Source organism: Scyliorhinus canicula, chromosome 1 (assembly GCF_902713615.1).
Source record: "Scyliorhinus canicula chromosome 1, sScyCan1.1, whole genome shotgun sequence".
In the NCBI taxonomy this organism is placed as follows: domain Eukaryota; kingdom Metazoa; phylum Chordata; class Chondrichthyes; order Carcharhiniformes; family Scyliorhinidae; genus Scyliorhinus; species Scyliorhinus canicula.
Window position 1 is genome coordinate 169401988 of NC_052146.1, and position 19946 is coordinate 169421933.

A 19946-nucleotide genomic window follows, 5' to 3' on the forward strand; every position below is an offset into this window, starting at 1 on the left:
CAGGTTATACAGACCTGAAGCATTAACTTTATTTCTCTCTCCATAGATGCTGCCAGACCTGTTGAGTTTTTCCAGTGGGTTCAGTTTTTATTTCCAGTATCCATAGTATTTTGCTTTTATTTTATTGAACATATTCCTTTTATTTACAGAAAGCAGGTCTGTGCAGGGAACATATGTCACTTCAAGCAAGTGGAAACGCTAAGAGCTTGACATTTCTTACATTTTTCACTACCAGGATGCTGCCATCAGTCCAAAAAGAGGTTCAGCCCAGCGCACAATTGTGTATGAATTTCAGTACCGGGGATGCCAGGTACTGGCACAAGTCCCAAAAATGGGATGATCAAATCAAGAAGCATGGACCTGCAAGGCAGAGTACAAAACATACTCAACCGCCAGCATTCAAAAAGACTGAAAACAAAACATCTGCTGTTAGATGTGATGTTGTGAACGGGCAGCATTTGCTGAACAATCCTGAGTGTGCTAACATCTAACAGCTCCACTAATAATAATAATCTTCATGGTCACAAGTAGGCTTACATTAACACTGCAATGAAGTTACTGTGAAAAGCCCCTAGTCTCCACATTCCGACGCCTGTTCGGGTACACGGGGAGAATCCAGAATGTCCAAATTACCTAATAGCATGTTTTTCAGAATGTGGAACGTACAATGCAGAAGGAGGCCATACCATGCAGAAGGAGGCCATTCGGCCCATCGAGTCTGCACCGTCCCACTTAAGCCCAACTTCCACCCTATCCCCGTAATGTGGGAGGAAACCGGATCACCCGGAGGAAACCCACGCAGACATGGGGAGAACGTGCAGAGACCCAAGCCGGGAATTGAACCCGGTTGAACCTGCTAACCACTATGCTACCGTGCTTAAATCAAGCTCGTAACGTGGCTTGCTAGAAGCTTGAGATCTCTGTTGCTTTCTCTATGGCAACTTGGCCAATCAGACATGCCAACCAATCAGCACTCTTTTCTCCTGTACTATAAATTGCTGTGAGTGTTTGAAATTGGTATTCTCAATGCAAGATGAAAAACTTGGGCAACGTGTTTCTCTTTTCAGCAATTTCACGTTGGTGCCCCATTGCCAATAATTGTTCATACATGGATAGAAATTGTCCCATTGGGCAGACGCAGCATGGGTTCGTAAAGGGCAGGTCATGCCTAACTAATTTAGTGGAATTTTTTGAGGACATTACCAGTGCAGTAGATAACGGGGAGCCGATGGATGTGGTATATCTGGATTTCCAGAAAGCCTTTGACAAGGTGCCACACAAAAGGTTGCTGCATAAGATAAAGATGCATGGCATTAAGGGTAAAGTAGTAGCATGGATAGAGGATTGGTTAATTAATAGAAAGCAAAGAGTTGGGATAAATGGGTGTTTCTCTGGTTGGCAATCAGTAGCTAGTGGTGTCCCTCAGGGATCCGTGTTGGGCCCACAATTGTTCACAATTTACATAGATAATTTGGAGTTGGGGACCAAGGGCAATGTGTCCAAGTTTGCAGATGACACTAAGATGAGTGGTAAAGCGAAAAGTGCAGAGGATACTGGAAGTCTGCATAGGGACTTGGATAGGTTAAGTGAATGGGCTAGGGTCTGGCAGATGGAATACAATGTTGAGAAATGTGAGCACAGTAAGAAGTCTTACAACACCAGGTTAAAGTCCAACAGGTTTGTTTCAAACACGAGCTTTCGGAGCACGGCTCCTTTTTCAGGTGACCTCTTCATTCACCTGAAGAAGGAGCCGTGCTCCGAAAGCTCGTGTTTGAAACAAACCTGTTGGACTTTAACCTGGTGTTGTAAGACTTCTTACTGTGCTCACCCCAGTCCAACGCCGGCATCTCCACATCATGACAAATGTGAGGTTATCCATTTTGGTAGGAATAACAGCAAACGGGATTATTATTTAAACGATAAAATATTAAAGCATGCCGCTGTTCAGAGAGACTTGGGTGTGCTAGTGCATGAGTCACAGAAGGTTGGTTTACAAGTGCAACAGGTGATTAAGAAGGCAAATGGAATTTTGTCCTTCATTGCTAGAGGGATGGAGTTTAAGACTAGGGAGGTTATGTTGCAATTGTATAAGGTGTTAGTGCGGCCACACCTGGAGTATTGTGTTCAGTTTTGGTCTCCTTACTTGAGAAAGGACGTACTGGCGCTGGAGGGTGTGCAGAGGAGATTCACTAGGTTAATCCCAGAGCTGAAGGGGTTGGATTATGAGGAGAGGTTGAGCAGACTGGGACTGTACTCGTTGGAATTTAGAAGGATGAGGGGGGATCTTATAGAAACATTTAAAATTATGAAGGGAATAGATAGGATAGATGCGGGCAGGTTGTTTCCACTGGCGGGTGACAGCAGAACTAGGGGACATAGCCTCAAAATAAGGGGAAGTAGATTTAGGACTGAGTTTAGGAGGAACTTCTTCACCCAAAGGGTTGTGAATCTATGGAATTCCTTGCCCAGTGAAGCAGTTGAGGCTCCTTCATTACATGTTTTTAAGGTAAAGATAGATAGTTTTTTGAAGAATAAAGGGATTAAGGGTTATGGTGTTCGGGCCGGAAAGTGGAGCTGAGTCCACAAAAGATCAGCCATGATCTAATTGAATGGCGGAGCAGGCTCGAGGGGCCAGATGGCCTACTCCTGCTCCTAGTTCTTATAATTCTAGCTTTCAAACATGCACTTCCTATGTTTTTTCTAAAACGTAACTTAACAAAGAGCTCACCTATACAAGAAGAGATCTTTGGCCAGCCTTTTGGAGCCAATGATCTTAAAGATGATTTCATAGGTTTCAAGTGCTTTTCGATGAACACCACTGGGCAGTGCTGGGTGCAGACACTGGGCTAACCGCTTGCCAATAGTTAGCTTCTTTGGGACGACGTGGTACTTTGCATTGTTATGTAAAACCTGTAAAATACATAAAAATTGATAATCAGTTACAGAATATCATATACCAAGACTGAAAACTGGGCTCAGTGTTCACAATCTGAATGATTAGGCTGAGTGTTGTTTCTCTGGTTGCGCATCTCACCAGGGAAAAATTGAAACAAAACTGGGGTATTGGCAGTACAGAAGAGAATGGTGGTAATGGAGAAAGTGCCTTCAGGATCACTTGCAGACACAAACGACTGGACAAAATCAGCAATGCTATAAAACTGGCACCAATGTGAACGAAGTTAAAATGAAAACCAGTTTGGCATGTATTAATGGACCAGGCAGCAGTTTATTTTTAAAGCAGTCAGTGTTTGGCTGCAATATGACCTTTTGTATAACTGTCTTAAAACAAGATATGATGTACCCAATTAATTTCTTATTCACTAGCATAAACTGAATTTCTGATTCAAGTATAGATTTTTCCCCTCTTATTCTTAGCAAACCAAACATTTAAGTGTTCCAGAATCCATGGGCAGCATGGTAGCATAGTGGATAGCACAGTTGCTTCATAGCTCCAGGGTCCCAGGTTCGATTCCCGGCTTGGGTCACTGTCTGCGCGGAGTCTGCACATCCTCCCAGTGTGTGCGTGTGTTTCCTCCGGGTGCTCCGGTTTCCTCCCACAGTCCAAAGACTTAGTGTCCAAAATTGCCCTTAGTGTTGGGTGGGGTTACTGGGTTAGGGGGATAGGGTGGAGGTGTTGACCTCGGGTAGGGTGCTCTTTCCAAGAGCCGGTGCAGACTCGATGGGTCGAGTGGCTTCCTTCTGCCCTGTAAATTCTATGATAATCTATGAATCCATCCCCACAGGCATCTACTCTCGATTGTCTTAAATGTACGGAAGTTTTAATCCTTTCTTCTTGAAATCAACAGATACATTCAAAATAAAATTCAAAAGGTTCAATGTGATGAGAACAAAAGTAAACTAAAAACTGTTCTCAACAAGACCCTTCTACTGTACGCAGTGTGCAGGATTGAAATCAGGTCAAAGAAGCAAAGCAGGGGATGGCAGACTTAACAATGTAGCAGATACACTGTCCTGCAATACCCAGGAATGAAGAGTTCCCCAAAATTGTCACTGTCAACTGTGAAATTAGTTTGTGGAATCCCAGCACAGTTAAAAATTGCATACGCCTGCAGTACAAATTCTCCAAAATGTGATATTAATTAGCTTCTATCAGAAACAGAAATAAGTCTGGCTGATGCATAATAGTGGCTAATAGGGGTCTGTGATCGAGGATGCACTGTCAGAATAGTAACAATGCATTGTTCCACATACATGTGTACAAATGTTTACTCTTCATTGGCATCTACATCCTGCATCTTGATGAGCACTAAAATAAGGTATGTTAGGTCCCTTGTTCCGCACTGTAACCAATCACAGTTTGTCGATGTACCATTTGTCAATGTTCTCTGTTGATAATTTTTTTGTCTGCTACGTACGTACTGTGTACATTCCCTCGGCCGCAGAAAAGACTTTTCACTGTACTCCGGTACATGCGACAATAAATCAAATCAATCAATCATCCTTCTTAAATAGTGTCGAAAACTTAATATATAACTCTGTATACTTGTGTATGATTGTCAGCAGCTGCACAAAAAGGGAAAGATAATCACTTATGATATTTCGTCCTGAGTTAGGGTATAGTAAATGAAGATCAGCTATGTAAAACACTGTATTCTATGAAGTGTTGCTGTGTGCTCCTTTGCGACTAAACAATCTACATTGTGGTGAGGTAGGTTATTTTATGCTCCCAGAGTTGCACGTCAAACATGACTGTCACCCCTGCTCAGATGGAATCTCACATCAGCCCCAAGCTGCCTCGCATAAACTCCAGCCTTGCCCTTTAGCACCGCCCATTAGCCACTCTGCTTACTGGTTAATGTAAATACAAAACAAGATTATAATTTGATGATCAGTTTAATCATCACATAAACGTTCCAGTTTTGAAATTCATAAGTCAATATTTCAGAATATGGGCCAGGGAACAGCTTTTGAAATGGTCCCTTTTTAGATGCAATATGACCTTTGTGTACCTGCTGCTGTGGGGATCTGAGAAAGTGAGTACCCATCTTCACTCCCAGGCAATGAGCCGGGGGCACTAGGGTTGCTACAGCGGTGCTTGGAGTGGGGGGATTCTCTAACGGGGTGAGCCGCCATCGGTGGTGGTGGGGAGCTGTGGGGAGGGAGAGGAGGAAATGGGTGTCTTAGTGCGCATCTACCATGCCACCTCCTGGATCGTGTTCCCATTCCGGGGGCAACTCCAGCCCCCGCCTGTCTGCCCCACCAACCACCCAGAACTTCCACTGACTGTGGAAGCCTCTGGCCGCGCGGCTGAAGGCTACTGCTAATTGGGAATTGGAAATCGTAATTAAGTGAACACTTCATAGCACCCAAGTGGATGCAGGTTGTGTGCGCTCGCTGCTCCTGCTGTTTGGCTGCAAAACTGCTTGAAGAACTTAGTGCTTTGTTTGCTAGCTGCCTTTTCTACTCCTGAAGCCTGGAATGAAGCAAAGGAAAGCTGTGAACAAGCCTACTACCAGTCTGAAGAAGGGGAAGAGGTGCTTTCTCACTACTCTGCTACGGTTTGAGTTACTGTGGCTCAAGTACGGACTGTTCCTTTTTAAAAATTCTGCTGTAGAAGCTGCCATAGGGGAGAGGGAGGAGGAAGCCTGCTTGCTACTGCAAATACCTGGGGCTGTGCTTCTGCTTGTAGCTGCCCTTCTGCTTTCTTTGACCTGGAATTAGGCATGGGGAGGATTTTGTCTGGCCTACCACAGGGCTGAAGATGGAGGAGGGTTTGCTCTCTCCGCTTGTTGATAACTTCACTGGAATATTTTGTTTATTGACTTTTGACTGTTAACTGACTTATGTCTGGAACTGTGTGTTCTTGTTAATGAGACAAGATGCCGATACAGAAGAAGTGGAGGGATGGCGACCCATTTCGACTGCAACTCGGAGGTTTTGTCGGGATGCCTATACGGCCTACTGGTGACTTTTTGTGTTAATGGCTATCTGCTGCTCCCGGTTTGGGAGCTGTGTAGGTTGCTGGTGGTTTTAGTTTCCCTTTTATATTGATGTGGAGATGCCGGCGTTGGACTGGGGTGAGCACAGTAAGAAATCTTACAACACCAGGTTAAAGTCCAACAGGTTTGGCTCAAACACTAGCTTTCGGAGCACTGCTCCTGATTCACCTGAGGAAGGAGCAGTGCTCCGAAAGCTAGCGTTTGAAACAAACATATTGGACTTGAACCTGGTGTTATAAGACTTCTTACTGTGCCCTTTTTCTTATAATATTAAAGCATGCCGCTGTTCAGAGAGACCTGGGTGTGCTAGTGCATGAGTCACAGAAGGTTGGTTTACAAGTGCAACAGGTGATTAAGAAGGCAAATGGAATTTTGTCCTTCATTGCTAGAGGGATGGAGTTTAAGACTAGGGAGGTTATGTTGCAATTGTATAAGGTGTTGGTGCGGCCACACCTGGAGTATTGTGTTCAGTTTTGGTCTCCTTACTTGAGAAAGGACGTACTGGCGCTGGAGGGTGTGCAGAGGAGATTCACTAGGTTAATCCCAGAGCTGAAGGGGTTGGATTATGAGGAGAGGTTGAGTAGACTGGGACTGTACTCGTTGGAATATAGAAGGATGAGGGGGGATCTTATAGAAACATTTAAAATTATGAAGGGAATAGATAGGATAGATGCGGGCAGGTTGTTTTCACTGGCGGGTGACAGCAGAACTAGGGGGCATAGCCTCAAAATAAGGGGAAGTAGATTTAGGACTGAGTTTAGGAGGAACTTCTTCACCCAAAGGGTTGTGAATCTATGGAATTCCTTGCCCAGTGAAGCAGTTGAGGCTCCTTCATTACATGTTTTTAAGGTAAAGATAGATAGTTTTTTGAAGAATAAAGGGATTAAGGGTTTTGGTGTTTGGGCCGGAAAGTGGAGCTGAGTCCACAAAAGATCAGCCATGATCTAATTGAATGGCGGAGCAGGCTCGAGGGGCCAGATGGCCTACTCCTGCTCCTAGTTCTTATGTTCTTTTCCACAGTAGAAAACAATACAGGGAAATCTATTGTCAACTTGTCGGACTACACCCTTCAACCAGACAAAATCGAAGTCCTCAGCAGAGAGCTCAATTTCTGTATCACCACCAAAATGGACCCCATCAGTCTCACGGCAGACATGGAGGAATTCATCAGGCGAATGAGGCTCCGAGAATTCTTCCATAGACCCCAAGAGGCTGACAGCGAACCCAAGGAGACTACCAATGAACCGGACCAGCAGACCGAGAGATCTGCGGTGCGACAACCAAAGAGAAAAGAGTCGAATTGGACCCCTCCAGAAGGCCGCTGCCCTGGACTCGACATGTATACTCAAGCCGTCAGGAGTCACGTCAATGCCAGATTCATCAGTCGCATTCATAAGACAGCCCCGAACGTCACCCAAGCACAACACAACACCATCCGCGCTCTCAAGACCAACCGCAACATCGTCATCAAACCAACAAAGGAGGGGCCACCATCATACTGAACAGAATGGACTACTGCAAAGAAGTATACCGACAACTCAACAACCAGGAACACTATAGACAGTTACCCGCAGATCCAACCAAGGAACACATCCGCCAACTCAACAGACTGATCAAGACCTTGGATCCAGACCTTCAGAGCACTCTACGTGTTCTCATCCCACATACTCCCCGCATTGGCGATCTCTACTGCCTCCCGAAAATACACCAGGCCATCCTATCATTTCAGGCAATGGAATCCTGTGTGAGAACCTCTCTGGCTACATTGAGGGCATCTTAAAACCGATCGTACAAGGTACGCCCAGCTTCTGTCGCGACACGACGGACTTCCTACAGAAACTCAGCACCCGTGGATCAGTTGAACCAGGAACATTCCTCATCACAATGGACGTCTCGGCACTGTACACTAACATCCCCCATGACGACGGCATTGCTGCAACAGCCTCAGTACTCAACACCGACAACTGCCAATCACCAGACTCAATTCTGCAACTCATCCGCTTCATTCTGGATCCCAATGTCTTTACCTTCGACAAGTTCTTCATCCAGACGCACGGAACAGCCATGGGGACCAAATTCGCACCTCAATACGCCAACATCTTCATGCCCAAGTTTGAACAACACCTCCTCACCGCACAGGATCTTCAACCAACGTTATACACCAGATAGATTGATGACATTTTTTCCTTTGGACCCACCGCGAAGAGTCACTGAAACGACTACACGATGACATCAATAAGTTCCATCCCACCATCAGACTCACCATGGACTACTCTCCAAAATCAGTTGCATTCTTGGACACACACGTCTCCATCAAGAACCTCAGCACTTCGCTTCACCGCAAGCCTACGGATAACCTCACCATGCTTCACTTCTCCAGCTTCCACCCTAAACACATTAAAGAAGCCATCCCCTATGGACAAGCCCTCTGTATACACAGGATCTGCTCAGACGAGGAGGATCGTAACAGACATCTACAGACGCTGAAAGATGCCCTTGTATGAACGGGATATGGCGCTCGACTCATCGATTGACAGTTCCAACGCGCCACAGCAGAAAACCATACCGAACACCTCAGAAAACAAACACAGGACACAACCGACAGAGTACCTTTCGTCGTCCAGTACTTTCCCGGAGCGGAGAAACTACGACATCTACTTCGCAGCCTCCAACACGTCATCGATGAAGATGAACATCTTGCCAAAGTCATCCCTACACCCCACTACTTGCCTTCAAACAACCGTGCAACCTCAAACAAACTATTGTTTGCAGCAAACTACCCAGCCTTCAGAACAGCAACCACGACACCACACAACCCTGCTAAGGCAATCTCTGCAAGACATGGCAGATCATTGACACGGATACCACCATTACACGTGAGAACACCACTCACCAGGTACACGGTACATACTCGTGCGACTCGGCCAATGCTGTCTACCTGATATGCTGCAGGAAAGGATGTCCCGAAGTGTTGTACATTGGCGAGACCATGCAGATGCTGCGACAACGAATGAACGGACATCGCGCTACAATCACCAGGCAGGAATGTTCCCTTCCAGTCGGGGAACACTTCATCAGTCAAGGGTATTCAGCCTCTGATCTCCGGGGAAGCGTTCTCCAAGGCGGCCTTCAGGACGAGCGCCAACGCAGAACCGTGAGAGAAACTTATAACCAAGTTCCGCACACGAGTGCAGCCTCAACCGGGACCTGGGATTCATGTTGCATAACATTCATCCCCCACCATCTGGCCTGGGCTTGCAAAATCCTACCAACTGTCCTGGCTTGAGACAATTCACACCTCTTTAACCTGGGATTACCCCCTATCTCTGGATCTGTAAAGATTCAATTACCTGCAAATGCTCACATTCAAAGTATTGTCTGGCATCTTTGAATTTGTCTATATATATATGTTTCTGGAACAAACCTCTTCATTCACCTGAGGAAGGAGCAGTGCTCCGAAAGCTAGTGTTTGAAACAAACCTGTTGGACAAACCTGGTGTTGTAAGACTTCTTACAGTGCTCACCCTTTTATAGTGTTATTGGTTTTGTATAACTGGTGGGGAATTGTATGCTTGATATCATGTTATTGTTGTTTATTGTTTTTCGCCTAGCAGCTGTGTGCTCGTCAGTTGTAGCTCCTCCAGCATCTGTAGCTTGGGGTTTGCGAGTTTATCTGTGTTGGTTTCTCTCCAGCCTTGCTCCGTGCCATCATTGGGCACCTTTCCACTGCTGTGGGACTGCTGCTGGAGGAGGAGAGAGCAACGACTGGTTCGGGTGCTGGTGGCATTGTTTTCTTATTGATCGTTCGTCTGTTTTGTTTATGGTGTACATTAGTATTTTGATTGTACTATGGCCTGTTTGTGTGGTTTCTGTGTTTGCTCTGCATATTGCCTTGACTTTTGTACGATGAACCTGTTCTTGGACCGAAGAGAGCCCAGACGGTGGGGGTTCCATGGGGTAGTATTGGTTTTGGGGGGGGGGGGGGGCTTGGGCAGCACGGCTGGATATGGGTCGGCCAGGGCTCAGAAAGGTACTCCAAGGCGGTGCCAGGTCCATGCTCATTTTGGGGGGGGGTGGGGGGGGGGGGGGGGGGGGGGGGGGGGGGGGGGGGGGGGGGGGGGGGGGGGGGGGGGGGGGGGGGGGGGGGGGGGGGGGGGGGGGGGGGGGGGGGGGGGGTCTGGGGGGTGGCGGTGCCAGGGGCTGGTGCCAACCCACCCATGCGGCCCAGTGGAGGTCACTGACCTTCTTACGGCACTGGGTTCAGTCCTCCTGATGACCCTCCCCAAGCTGATGGCCGACTCAACTTCCCAAGTGGCACTGTCTTCCCTGTGGTTGACCGTTCGAGACCCTCGGGGGAACAGGGCATCCCGCATCTGTTTTTGGCCACGCCCAACAGTCGGGGCCGGGTCGTGGGGCTGGTCTCCTCGGTGGCATGGCTGCACAACTGTGTGGGGTTGGCCGTGCTGGAGCAGTTTAATTGCTGCTCTCCCTTGTCAGCAGAGGGCTGGTGTGTGCAGCCCCAGTGAATCAACCTGCAGGACAGGAATTTGAGGTGTGAAGCCCGTGAGGCCCCGTTAAGTGGTTAAATTAATGTTTTATCGAGGTGACGGCCTCCCCAGGCTGAGAGTTGGGATAGTCGCAGCAGTACCACTTGCTAACGCACTTAGAAACTTTTCCATTAAATCGCGTCCGTAATGTACCCAACCACTTGTGTTTATTTTAAATAATTTATTCAAGACATTTTCATATGAACGAACAAAAGCAGAAGATCAAACAACATTATAAACAACCAACACCCACTCTCACCCGTTCGCCTAATACCGCCCTTTCTCCCACCCCCCTCCCCCACCCCACAAATCTCCTTAAAGAAATCAATAAATGGCTTCCATCTCCGAGTGAACCCATCCACTGACCCAGTCAGGACAGACTTCACCTTCTCCTGCCTCAGGAATTCCGCCAGGTGTGCTCATCCACACCCCCGCTTTCGGCGGCTCCGAGTCTCGCCACCCGAGTAAAATCTGTCTCCGGGCTGTCAGGGAGGAAAAAGCCAAGACATTGGCATCTCTCACCCCCTGGACTTCCAGACCTTTCGGCATCCCGAATATCACCACCTCTGGACTCAAGGACCACCCCAGAATCTTGGTATTCACCCTCAGTGGGGCCTCTGCCCACATCTTGGCCCTCACCTCCCGTCCCAGCTCCTTCTCCCACTTGCGTTTTATGCCGCCCACCAGGGTCCCTTGCCAATCCATCAACTTCTTGTAGACATGAAATACCTTCTCCTCCCCATCCCGTCACTTGACAGCACCCTATCTTGCAAACCCAGGGACGTCAGGCCATGAAAGGACGGCACCTTTCTCCTTACAGAATCCTGGATCTGCAGGTACCCAAGACCATTCCCCTGGGCAGCTCATACTTTTCCCTCCAGATCCTCCACCTCGCAAATTTGCCCTGTATGAACAGATCATCAAATCGCTCAATCCCTGCTTGCATCCGGCGCAACCTATGGTTGTCGCAGATCAGTGCCGACACCGAGGAACCCTTTAGACCCAAATGCTGCCTCCACTGTCCCTTAGGGACGACACCACCACTGGGCTCATGGAGTACCTGGTCGGCTAGAACGACAACAAAGCCCTCAAACTCGTTCCCCTACACGATGCCAGCTCCATCCGACCCCACGCAGACCACTCCCCCGTGACCCATTTCCGAACCATAGCGATATTTGCCGCCCCGTAGTGTTTGGTAGAGGAAGCCCCCCTACAGAAACGTTGGCAGCACCGTCATTTTCACTGTCTGCACCCATTCTACCAACGTCAGCGGCGCAGCACATCCCACCTCTTGAAGTTCACTTCCATCTCCTCTGCCAGCCGAGCCAGGTTCAACTTGTGCAGCTGCACCAAACCCCGAATCACCTGGGTACCCAACTATCTAAAGCTCGCTCCCACCACCCTGAAAAGTAGCTCCTCTAACCTCCTCTCGTCCTTTGGTTTCAATCTGGTTTCAATCACTCTTTCCAATATTCAACTTGCACCCGAAAACCAGGCAAATTTTTCTAAAATCCCCATGATGTCCCCGATACTGTCCAATGGGTCTGAGATATATAACATGTCGTCCGCATACAATGAGACCCTGTGCTCAACATCCCCCGCTAAATCCCTCTCCAGTCCCTCTATGCCCTAAGCGCCATTGCCAGTGGCTCTAGTGCCAAGGCACAAAGCAACGGGGAGAGTGGGCACCCCTGCCTCGTCCACCGATGCCTCCCAAAATACCCTGAACTCACTCGGTTCGTCCGTACAATTGCGACCGGTGCCTTGTACGGCAAACGGAACCAGTCCACAAATGCCTGCCTGAACCACCCCAACACATAGAACATAGAACAGTACAGCACAGAACAGGCCCTTCGGCCCTCGATGTTGTGCCGAGCCATGATCACCCTACTCAAACCCACGTATTCACCCTATACCCATAACCCAACAACCCCCCCCCCCCTTAACCTTACTTTTTTTGGACACTACGGGCAATTTAGCATGGCCAATTCACCTAACAATACTCCCACTCCACCTGATCAAACACCTTCTCAGCGTCCATGGCCACCGCTAACTCTAACTCCTGCCCCTCCAAAGGCATCATGATTACTTTTTTTTAAAATAAATTTAGCGTACATCAGTTATTTTTTCCAATTAAGGGGCAATTTAGTGTGGTCAATCCAGCTATCCTGCACATCTTTTGGGTTGTGGGGGCGAAACCCATGCAGACACGGGGAGAATGTGCAAACTCCACACGGACAGTGACCCAGGGCCGGGATTCGAACCCGGGTCCTCAGCGCCGTAGGCAACAATGCTAACCACTGTGCCACCGTGCTGCCCGGCATCATGATTACTTAAGCAGCCTCCTCACGTTCATAGTCAACTGCCTCCCCTTCACAAACCAAGATTGATCCTCATCTATCACCCCCGGAACGCAGTTCTTGATTCACAAGGCTAACAGCTTCGCCAACAGCTGGTGTCTATATGGAGTAACAATATCAGGCGGTACAATCTGCACTGCTCTGAATCCTTGTCGACAGTGTGTGTGTGTGTGTGTGTGTGTGGGGGGGGGGGGGGGGGGGGGTTTGGTAACATCCTCACCAGCAGTGGCCCCGGGTCAAGCCCTAACCTTTTATAAAACTCCACTGGGAACCCATCCGGCCAAGTGGCCTTCCCTACATCGCCCCCATACTGCCCATCACCTCTCAGTCCAATTGGGATCCCCAATCCTGAACCATCTCCTTCTCTACCTTGGGAGAGTCCAGTTTGTCCAAAAACCTCAAACATGCCATTCAACTCCTCTAGATCCATCACCACCTTACCCTTATCGTCCCTCACTCTGGCAATCTCCCTCACTGCCACAACTAGTAGGGCAACATCCTGCTTGCCTTCTCCTCGTACTCATATACAGCCCCACTGGCCCTCCATAACTGCCCCACCGCCTTCCCCATGGACACTAGCCCAAACTCCACCTGGAGCCTCTGCCTCTCCTTCAACAGCCCTGTCTCTGGGGCCTCCGAATACTCAAAATACTACCAGCCTTACCATCTCCACCCCCTCTGCCATCTTCCTGTGCGCCAGCAGCAGCTCACCTGCCTGGGGCCTCATCAGCACCCTATGCGCGTCCACCTCCAGTGGCCGGTCAAACACCCCATTCCCCATCAATTTCTCCAGCACCTTAGCCACGTACATGCCGGTCTCTGGACTTTCGATACCTTCTGGCATCCCAACGGTCCTGAGATTTTGTCTTCTGGAACGATTCTCTAGATCCTCCACCTTCTCCTTCAGCCTCTTTTGGGTCTCCCACATCTCAGCTACCAACGAGGCCAATTGCTCCTCATGCTCCCCCCACCGCCTCCTCCAATTTCTGGATCACCCGACCCTGGGACTCCAGCCTCTGCTCCACCATCTCGCTCCTCGACTTAATCAGCTCCACAACCTCGACCAGATCTTCAAGGGCTTCTTTCCTCTGCTGGCAAAACTTTGAATTAAGGAACTCTATCAACTGCTCTGTCGACCACCGGACTGGCAGACAGCCCCCTGTCCCTCTGACATCTTATTCTGTGGCACACCACGAAGGCTCTCCTGCTCCAGCAGCTCTTTCCTTCTAGCCCCACTCCTAGTCCGTGGATCCATCCACCAGCCACACCTGCGGAGTAAAACCTTCCCCAGGCACTCCTGTACCTTTTGCACTCAAATACCTCGCCCTCAGGGCAGCACAATGGCACAGTGGTTAGCATTGCTGCCTACGGCGCGGGGGACCCGGGTTCGAATACTTTTGGTTGACCCAGATTATAATTGTGTTAAACCCTTGGCAAACTGCGAAGTAAACAAACTAGCTCAAGTAATATTCTGAGCCAAATACAACAATCCTTTTTCATCCTGATTAACATTAACCCTGATTAGCATTTACAGTAAAACTGTAGAGGCCACTCTGCTAAACCCAACCATGGTTTAAATACTAGCCTCCGAGATGAGGATAGGTCATGTAGAAATATTGGTAAGTGACCAATGAAAAAGGTACAAGTTATTTTCAGAACAAAGTGGTGAAGCAAGTCAATTAGCAGAATTCAAAAGCTCTCTCGCATGCAGAGAATATGAACACGCAAAAAGTGAATGACTTACTGTACAATATTTTAACATACATCAAGGTCAAGTCATGTTAGGTACAAAGCAGTAAATATCTCCTTCTTTACAGCTCACCCAAATCGATTGTAGGAATTCCCATTTTCTGCAATTACCTTGTTAAGTTTACCCAGTGCTGATATTAGATCTGCCCATTCACTGGAATACTCGAAGCTTTTCAGTGCTTTATCCACCGCTGCTACGTAATTTCTGTACTTGGAGTCACCCAGTAACTCCAGTTCCTCCGTGTTCATCCTCTTCAAACATGTAGCTGATGGCCAAACTCAAAGATCATTTACCTGTAATAGTTTTTTTAAAAATTCAGTCTCAAATGAGATACAAAGAGAAAATAAAATCACAATTTTGTAAATACTGCATAAATTTTGTAAATTTATTACAGGATGTTAGAAAATTAGACACGAAGATAACAACTGGTTATTACAATAAATGCCTTATTTAGTGCAAGATCCTCCCTCCCCCGCATACATAAAATTAGCAATTCGAAAGGAGGCGGTGGCCGAGTGGTCGTGAGCGTGTGGGAGTGGTGAGCACTCGTACGGGAAAGAGGGGGATTAATAATTTTGGGCAGACAAATATATTTTTGCAAAGTAGGAGTTTGATACATAGACCTTCAACGTTTAGAGGGAAATCTTAACCCCCATTCAGAGAACTGTACCACAAGACTTTAAGTTTTCATACAAAAACGAAGATCATATATAAAAATAAAAATAATTAAGCAATGCAAGAACTATTAATTCCTCACTACTTACCCTAGGAACTTAAAACTTAGGTCTATTTTTTGTCCTGCCACCCCCCCGCCCTCCAAATTCTCTTCAAAACTTCACGACCATGAACTTCTCAGCTCAAACTGAGGGGTGGCACGGTGGTTATCACTGCAGCCTCACGGAGCCAAGGACCCGGCTTCAATTCCAGCCTAGGGTGACTGAATAGAATAGAACAGTACAGCACAGAACAGGCCCTTCGGCCCTCGATATTGTGCCGAGCAATGATCACCCTACTCAAACCCACGTATCCACCCTATACCCATAACCCAACAACCCCCACTTAACCTTACTTTTTAGGACACTACGGGCAATTTAGCACGGCCAATCCACCTAACCCGCACATCTTTGGACTGTGGGAGGAAACCGGAGCACCTGGAGGAAACCCACGCACACACGGGGAGGACGTGCAGACTCCACACAGACAGTGACCCAGCCGGGAATCGAACCTGGGACCCTGGAGCTGTGAAGCATTTATGCTAACCACCATGCATTCAGTTTGCACTTTCACCCCATGTCTGCGTGGGTTTCCTCCCACAGTCCAAAGATTAGGTGGATTGGCCATGCTAAATTAACCCTGAGTGTCCAAAGCTGTGCAGATTGGATGGGGTTACAGGGAGAGTGAAGTGGAGTGGGGCCTGGGTGGAATGTTCTTTCGGAGGGTCGGTGCAGACTCGATGGGCTGAATGTCCTCCATCTGCACTGTAGGGATTCTATGATTCTCATTCTAATTAAACTGAGGCTTCACTTGGGCGGCACGGTGGCTAGCACTGCTGCCTCACAGCACCAGGGACCAACACTGTCTGTGTGGAGTTTGCACTTTCACCCCGTGTCTGTGTGGGCTTCCTCCGGGTGCTCCGGTTTCCTCTCAGTCCAAAGACGTGCGGGTTAGATGGATTGGCTCTGCTAAATTGTCCCTTTGTGTCCAGGGATGTGTAGGTTAGGTTAAGGGGTTATAGGAACAGGGCGGGGAACTGGGCTTGGGTGGAAAACTCTTTCAGAGGCTTGGTGCAGGCTAGGTGGGCCGAATGGCCTCCTTCTGCACTGTATGAATTCTATGACTTTATTCTGTGATTCATTGCATTCTTTTAAATATCTGGCACGCTCCTACTTGCCAATGGGAGCTTTTAGGCTCCATCACCTCTGTATAGTTGCTGGTCCTCCAGCTGATTCCCAGTCCTGGCAGATGTTTCCTCTCTGCTTCTTCCACGCTAGCTTTTTCCAAGCTAACTGCCTGCTACCACTGTACATGTTTGCTTCAAGCTTATAGATAGCCAAATTTCTCAGCATTTTTTCTCCCCAGCTTCCAAGCTCCACAATATCAAATTGGGGCAGTGTCCAAAGATGTGCTGGGGAACCGCTCCTGGAACTTCGTAGAGCAAGTTATCAAGGAAATCACCTTCCCCCCCCCCCCCCCCCCCCCCCCCCCCGCAAATATCACACCACCACAACCGAGGGGTCTTGCTCCCACTCCCCCAAACCAGCCCCCACAATTCTTCCTCCTTCCGGCCCGTCCCCACAACTGTCCCATCACCATCCCTCCCTCCCACAACTATCCCCCTCACTCTCTCCCAGAACTATCCATCTCCCACAACTATCCCCCTCTCCCTCAACTATCCCTCTGTCCCTCTCCCACAACTATCCCTCCCTCCTTCTCCCACAACTATCCCCCTCTCCCACAACTATCCCTCTGTCCCTCTCCCACAACTATCCCTCCCTCCCCCACAACTATCCCTCTCTCCCTCTCCCACAACTATCCCTCCCTCCCGCTCCCACAACTACCCCTCTCTCCCTCTCCCACAACTATCCCTCTGTCCCTCTCCCACAACTATCCCTCTGTCCCTCTCCCACAACTATCCCTCTGTCCCTCTCCCACAACTATCCCTGTCTCCCTCTCCCACAACTATCCCTCTGTCCCTCTCCCACAACTATCCCTCCCTCCCTCTCCCACAACTATCCCTCTCTCCCTCTCCCACAACGATCCCTCCCTCCCTCTCCCTCAACTATCCCTCCCTCCCTCTCCCTCAACTATCCCTCCCTCCCTCTCCCACAAATATCCCTCTCCCTCAACTATCCCTCCCTCCCTCTCCCACTATTCCTCATTCCCTCTCCCACAACTATCCCTCCCTCCCTCTCCCACAACTATCCCTCTCACCCTCTCCAACAACTATCCCTCTCCCACAACTAGCCCTCCCTCCCTCTCCCACAACTATCCCTCCCTCCCTCTCCCACAACTATCCCTCTCACCCTCTCCCACAACTATCCCTCTCCCACAACTATCCCTCCCTCCCTCTCCCACAACTATCCCTCCCCCACAACTATCCCTCCCTTCCTCTCCCACAACTATCCCTCCATCCCTCTCCCACAACTATCCCTCCCTCCCTCTCCCACAACTATCCCTCCCTCCCTCTCCCACAACTATCCCTCCCTCCCTCTCCCACAACTATCCCTCCCTCCCTCTCCCACAACTATCCCTCCCTCCCTCTCCCACAACTATCCCTCCCTCCCTCTCCCACAACTATCCCTCTCACCCTCTCCCACAACTATCCCTCTCACCCTCTCCCACAACTATCCCTCTCACCCTCTCCCACAACTATCCCTCCTTCCCTCTCCCACAACTATCCCTCTCACCCTCTCCCACAACTATCCCTGTCTCCCTCTCCCACAACTATCCCTCCCTCCCTCTCCCACAACTATCCCTCTTTCCATCTCCCACAACTATCCCTCCCTCCCTCTCCCACAACTATCCCTCCCTCCCTCTCCCACAACTATCCATCTCTCCCTCTGCCACAACTATCTCTCCCTCTGCCACAACTATCCCTCCCTCCCTCTCCCACAACTATCCATCTCTCCCTCTCCCACAACTATCCCTCCCTCCCTCTGCCACAACTATCCCTCCCTCCCTCTCCCACAACTATCCCTCCCTCCCTCTCCCACAACTATCCCTCCCTCACTCTTCCACAACTTTCCCGCCCTCCCACTGCCACAACTATCTCTCCCTCTGCCACAACTATCCCTCTCCCAGAACTATCCCTCCCTCCCTCTGCCACAACTATCCCTCTCCCAGAACTATCCCTCCTTCCCTCTCCCACAACTATCCCTCTCTCCATCTCCCACAACTATCCCTCCCTCTCCCACAAATCTCTCTCTCTCTCCCTTCCACCCCCCCCCCCCAACCAACAACTCTCTCTCCCTCTGTCCTGCCTCCCCCCCACCCCGAACAACTCTCCCTCCCGCCCCCACAACTCTGCTTCCCTCCCCGGGGCTCAGGTGGAGGCCCTAGAACCCCACACCCCCATTTGGTTCTCCTAATTCAGTGAGTTGCAGCCTACACCAAGCCAAAAGTGCAACTGCCTTCTGCGAGAAGCACCCAGCTAACTGAATCAGAGGAAGCGTTTAATCCCCACAGGTTATTTTCATGATGACGTGGCATGCTTGGCGATGTTCTCAAACAGAAACGTACAGCAATTATTTTGTCTGCAACACAACTTTTGATTCTATAACCCAGGTGAATAATTTACATCTCTGGAGTTTTACAACCCTATCCCCAGACTTTCTGTCACTATCACAGAACTCCCCTGTTGACCAACTGCTTTTAACTTATTTTCATCTAGCAACTACATACTTCAATAAAAGATTTAAATGACGCAAGTGGAGAACTTCTGCCTCTGTTGCAAATTCAACAGTAGATTGATTAAGTCTTCGATTTTACACCTCTTCCTCTAATCTTGGAAGATAAACATAGGTTAGTTTTTAAAGGTAATTAACTCTGCCCTTGTTTGAACTGCCAATACATTAGATGGCGTACCAGTTACTTAACCAAGTGTTTACAACTATTCGCTAGACAACACCAATTCGTAAACCAATATCCTAAAAGGTATAAACTAGATATTGACAATATCTGATGGAAACTCACTGTTTGGTCATCAGGACAATAAATAGATGTTAACTCATATTCCCTTTACTCCATTTACACAGGGATCAACATGTATATTGGATATTATTTTCTCGCTTTCAATTAAATTCATATGTTTATTTCTCAATCAGTTATGGTATTCTCAAATATACAATGATATCCCTTTCAAACAAATTCCAACATGCTGAGTTGTCTTCTGAAGAGAGGTTCTGGTGTTGGGCCTAAATTAATTGGCGTTCAGAAGAATGAGAGGTTACCTTATAGAAACAAAAGATTCTGTGGGGGTTTGACAGGGTGGATGTTTTGAGGATGTGGGGGAAATAGCGAACTGAGGGGCACAGTTTCAGAAAATGGAGGCGAGAAGGGGTTTTGAACATAAATAATTACGAGAAGTTGGCCATTCGGCCCCTCGAGCCTACTCCACCAATGTTCAGTATGATTTTTGACTCCTCAGATACATAATTTTTTCATAGAGCTTGGCAAACAAACAGTTAATGAGTCAGCCACAGTATTATATTTAAACGTTCAATATGAGTTAAAGTAAAGATAAAGTTGCCATAGTTCCAGATGACCACAGGCTGCTTTCCCCTTTGAGAGACAGCTGACTGTTGGTGATTTAACCAAGGGTCACCACACC

At 48.5% G+C, this 19946-nt stretch overlaps 1 protein-coding gene across 8 annotated transcripts in view; it reads right to left on the bottom strand.

Moving 5' to 3' along the window:
- Positions 1-19946, bottom strand: part of dop1a (DOP1 leucine zipper like protein A) — a 283413-nt gene that overhangs the window by 239882 nt on the left and 23585 nt on the right. For 7 of the 8 annotated variants that reach the window (XM_038802473.1, XM_038802504.1, XM_038802494.1 and 4 more), the window contains exons 2-3: positions 14728-14910; positions 2729-2910 (exon numbers count right to left, since the gene is read on the bottom strand). In XM_038802473.1, coding sequence (XP_038658401.1) covers positions 2729-2910; positions 14728-14865 — 320 coding nt within the window. In that variant the 5' untranslated portion in view covers positions 14866-14910. Of the gene's footprint in view, positions 1-2728; positions 2911-14727; positions 14911-19946 lie in introns of those variants that run through there. The other variant, XM_038802463.1, reaches the window with a different exon arrangement.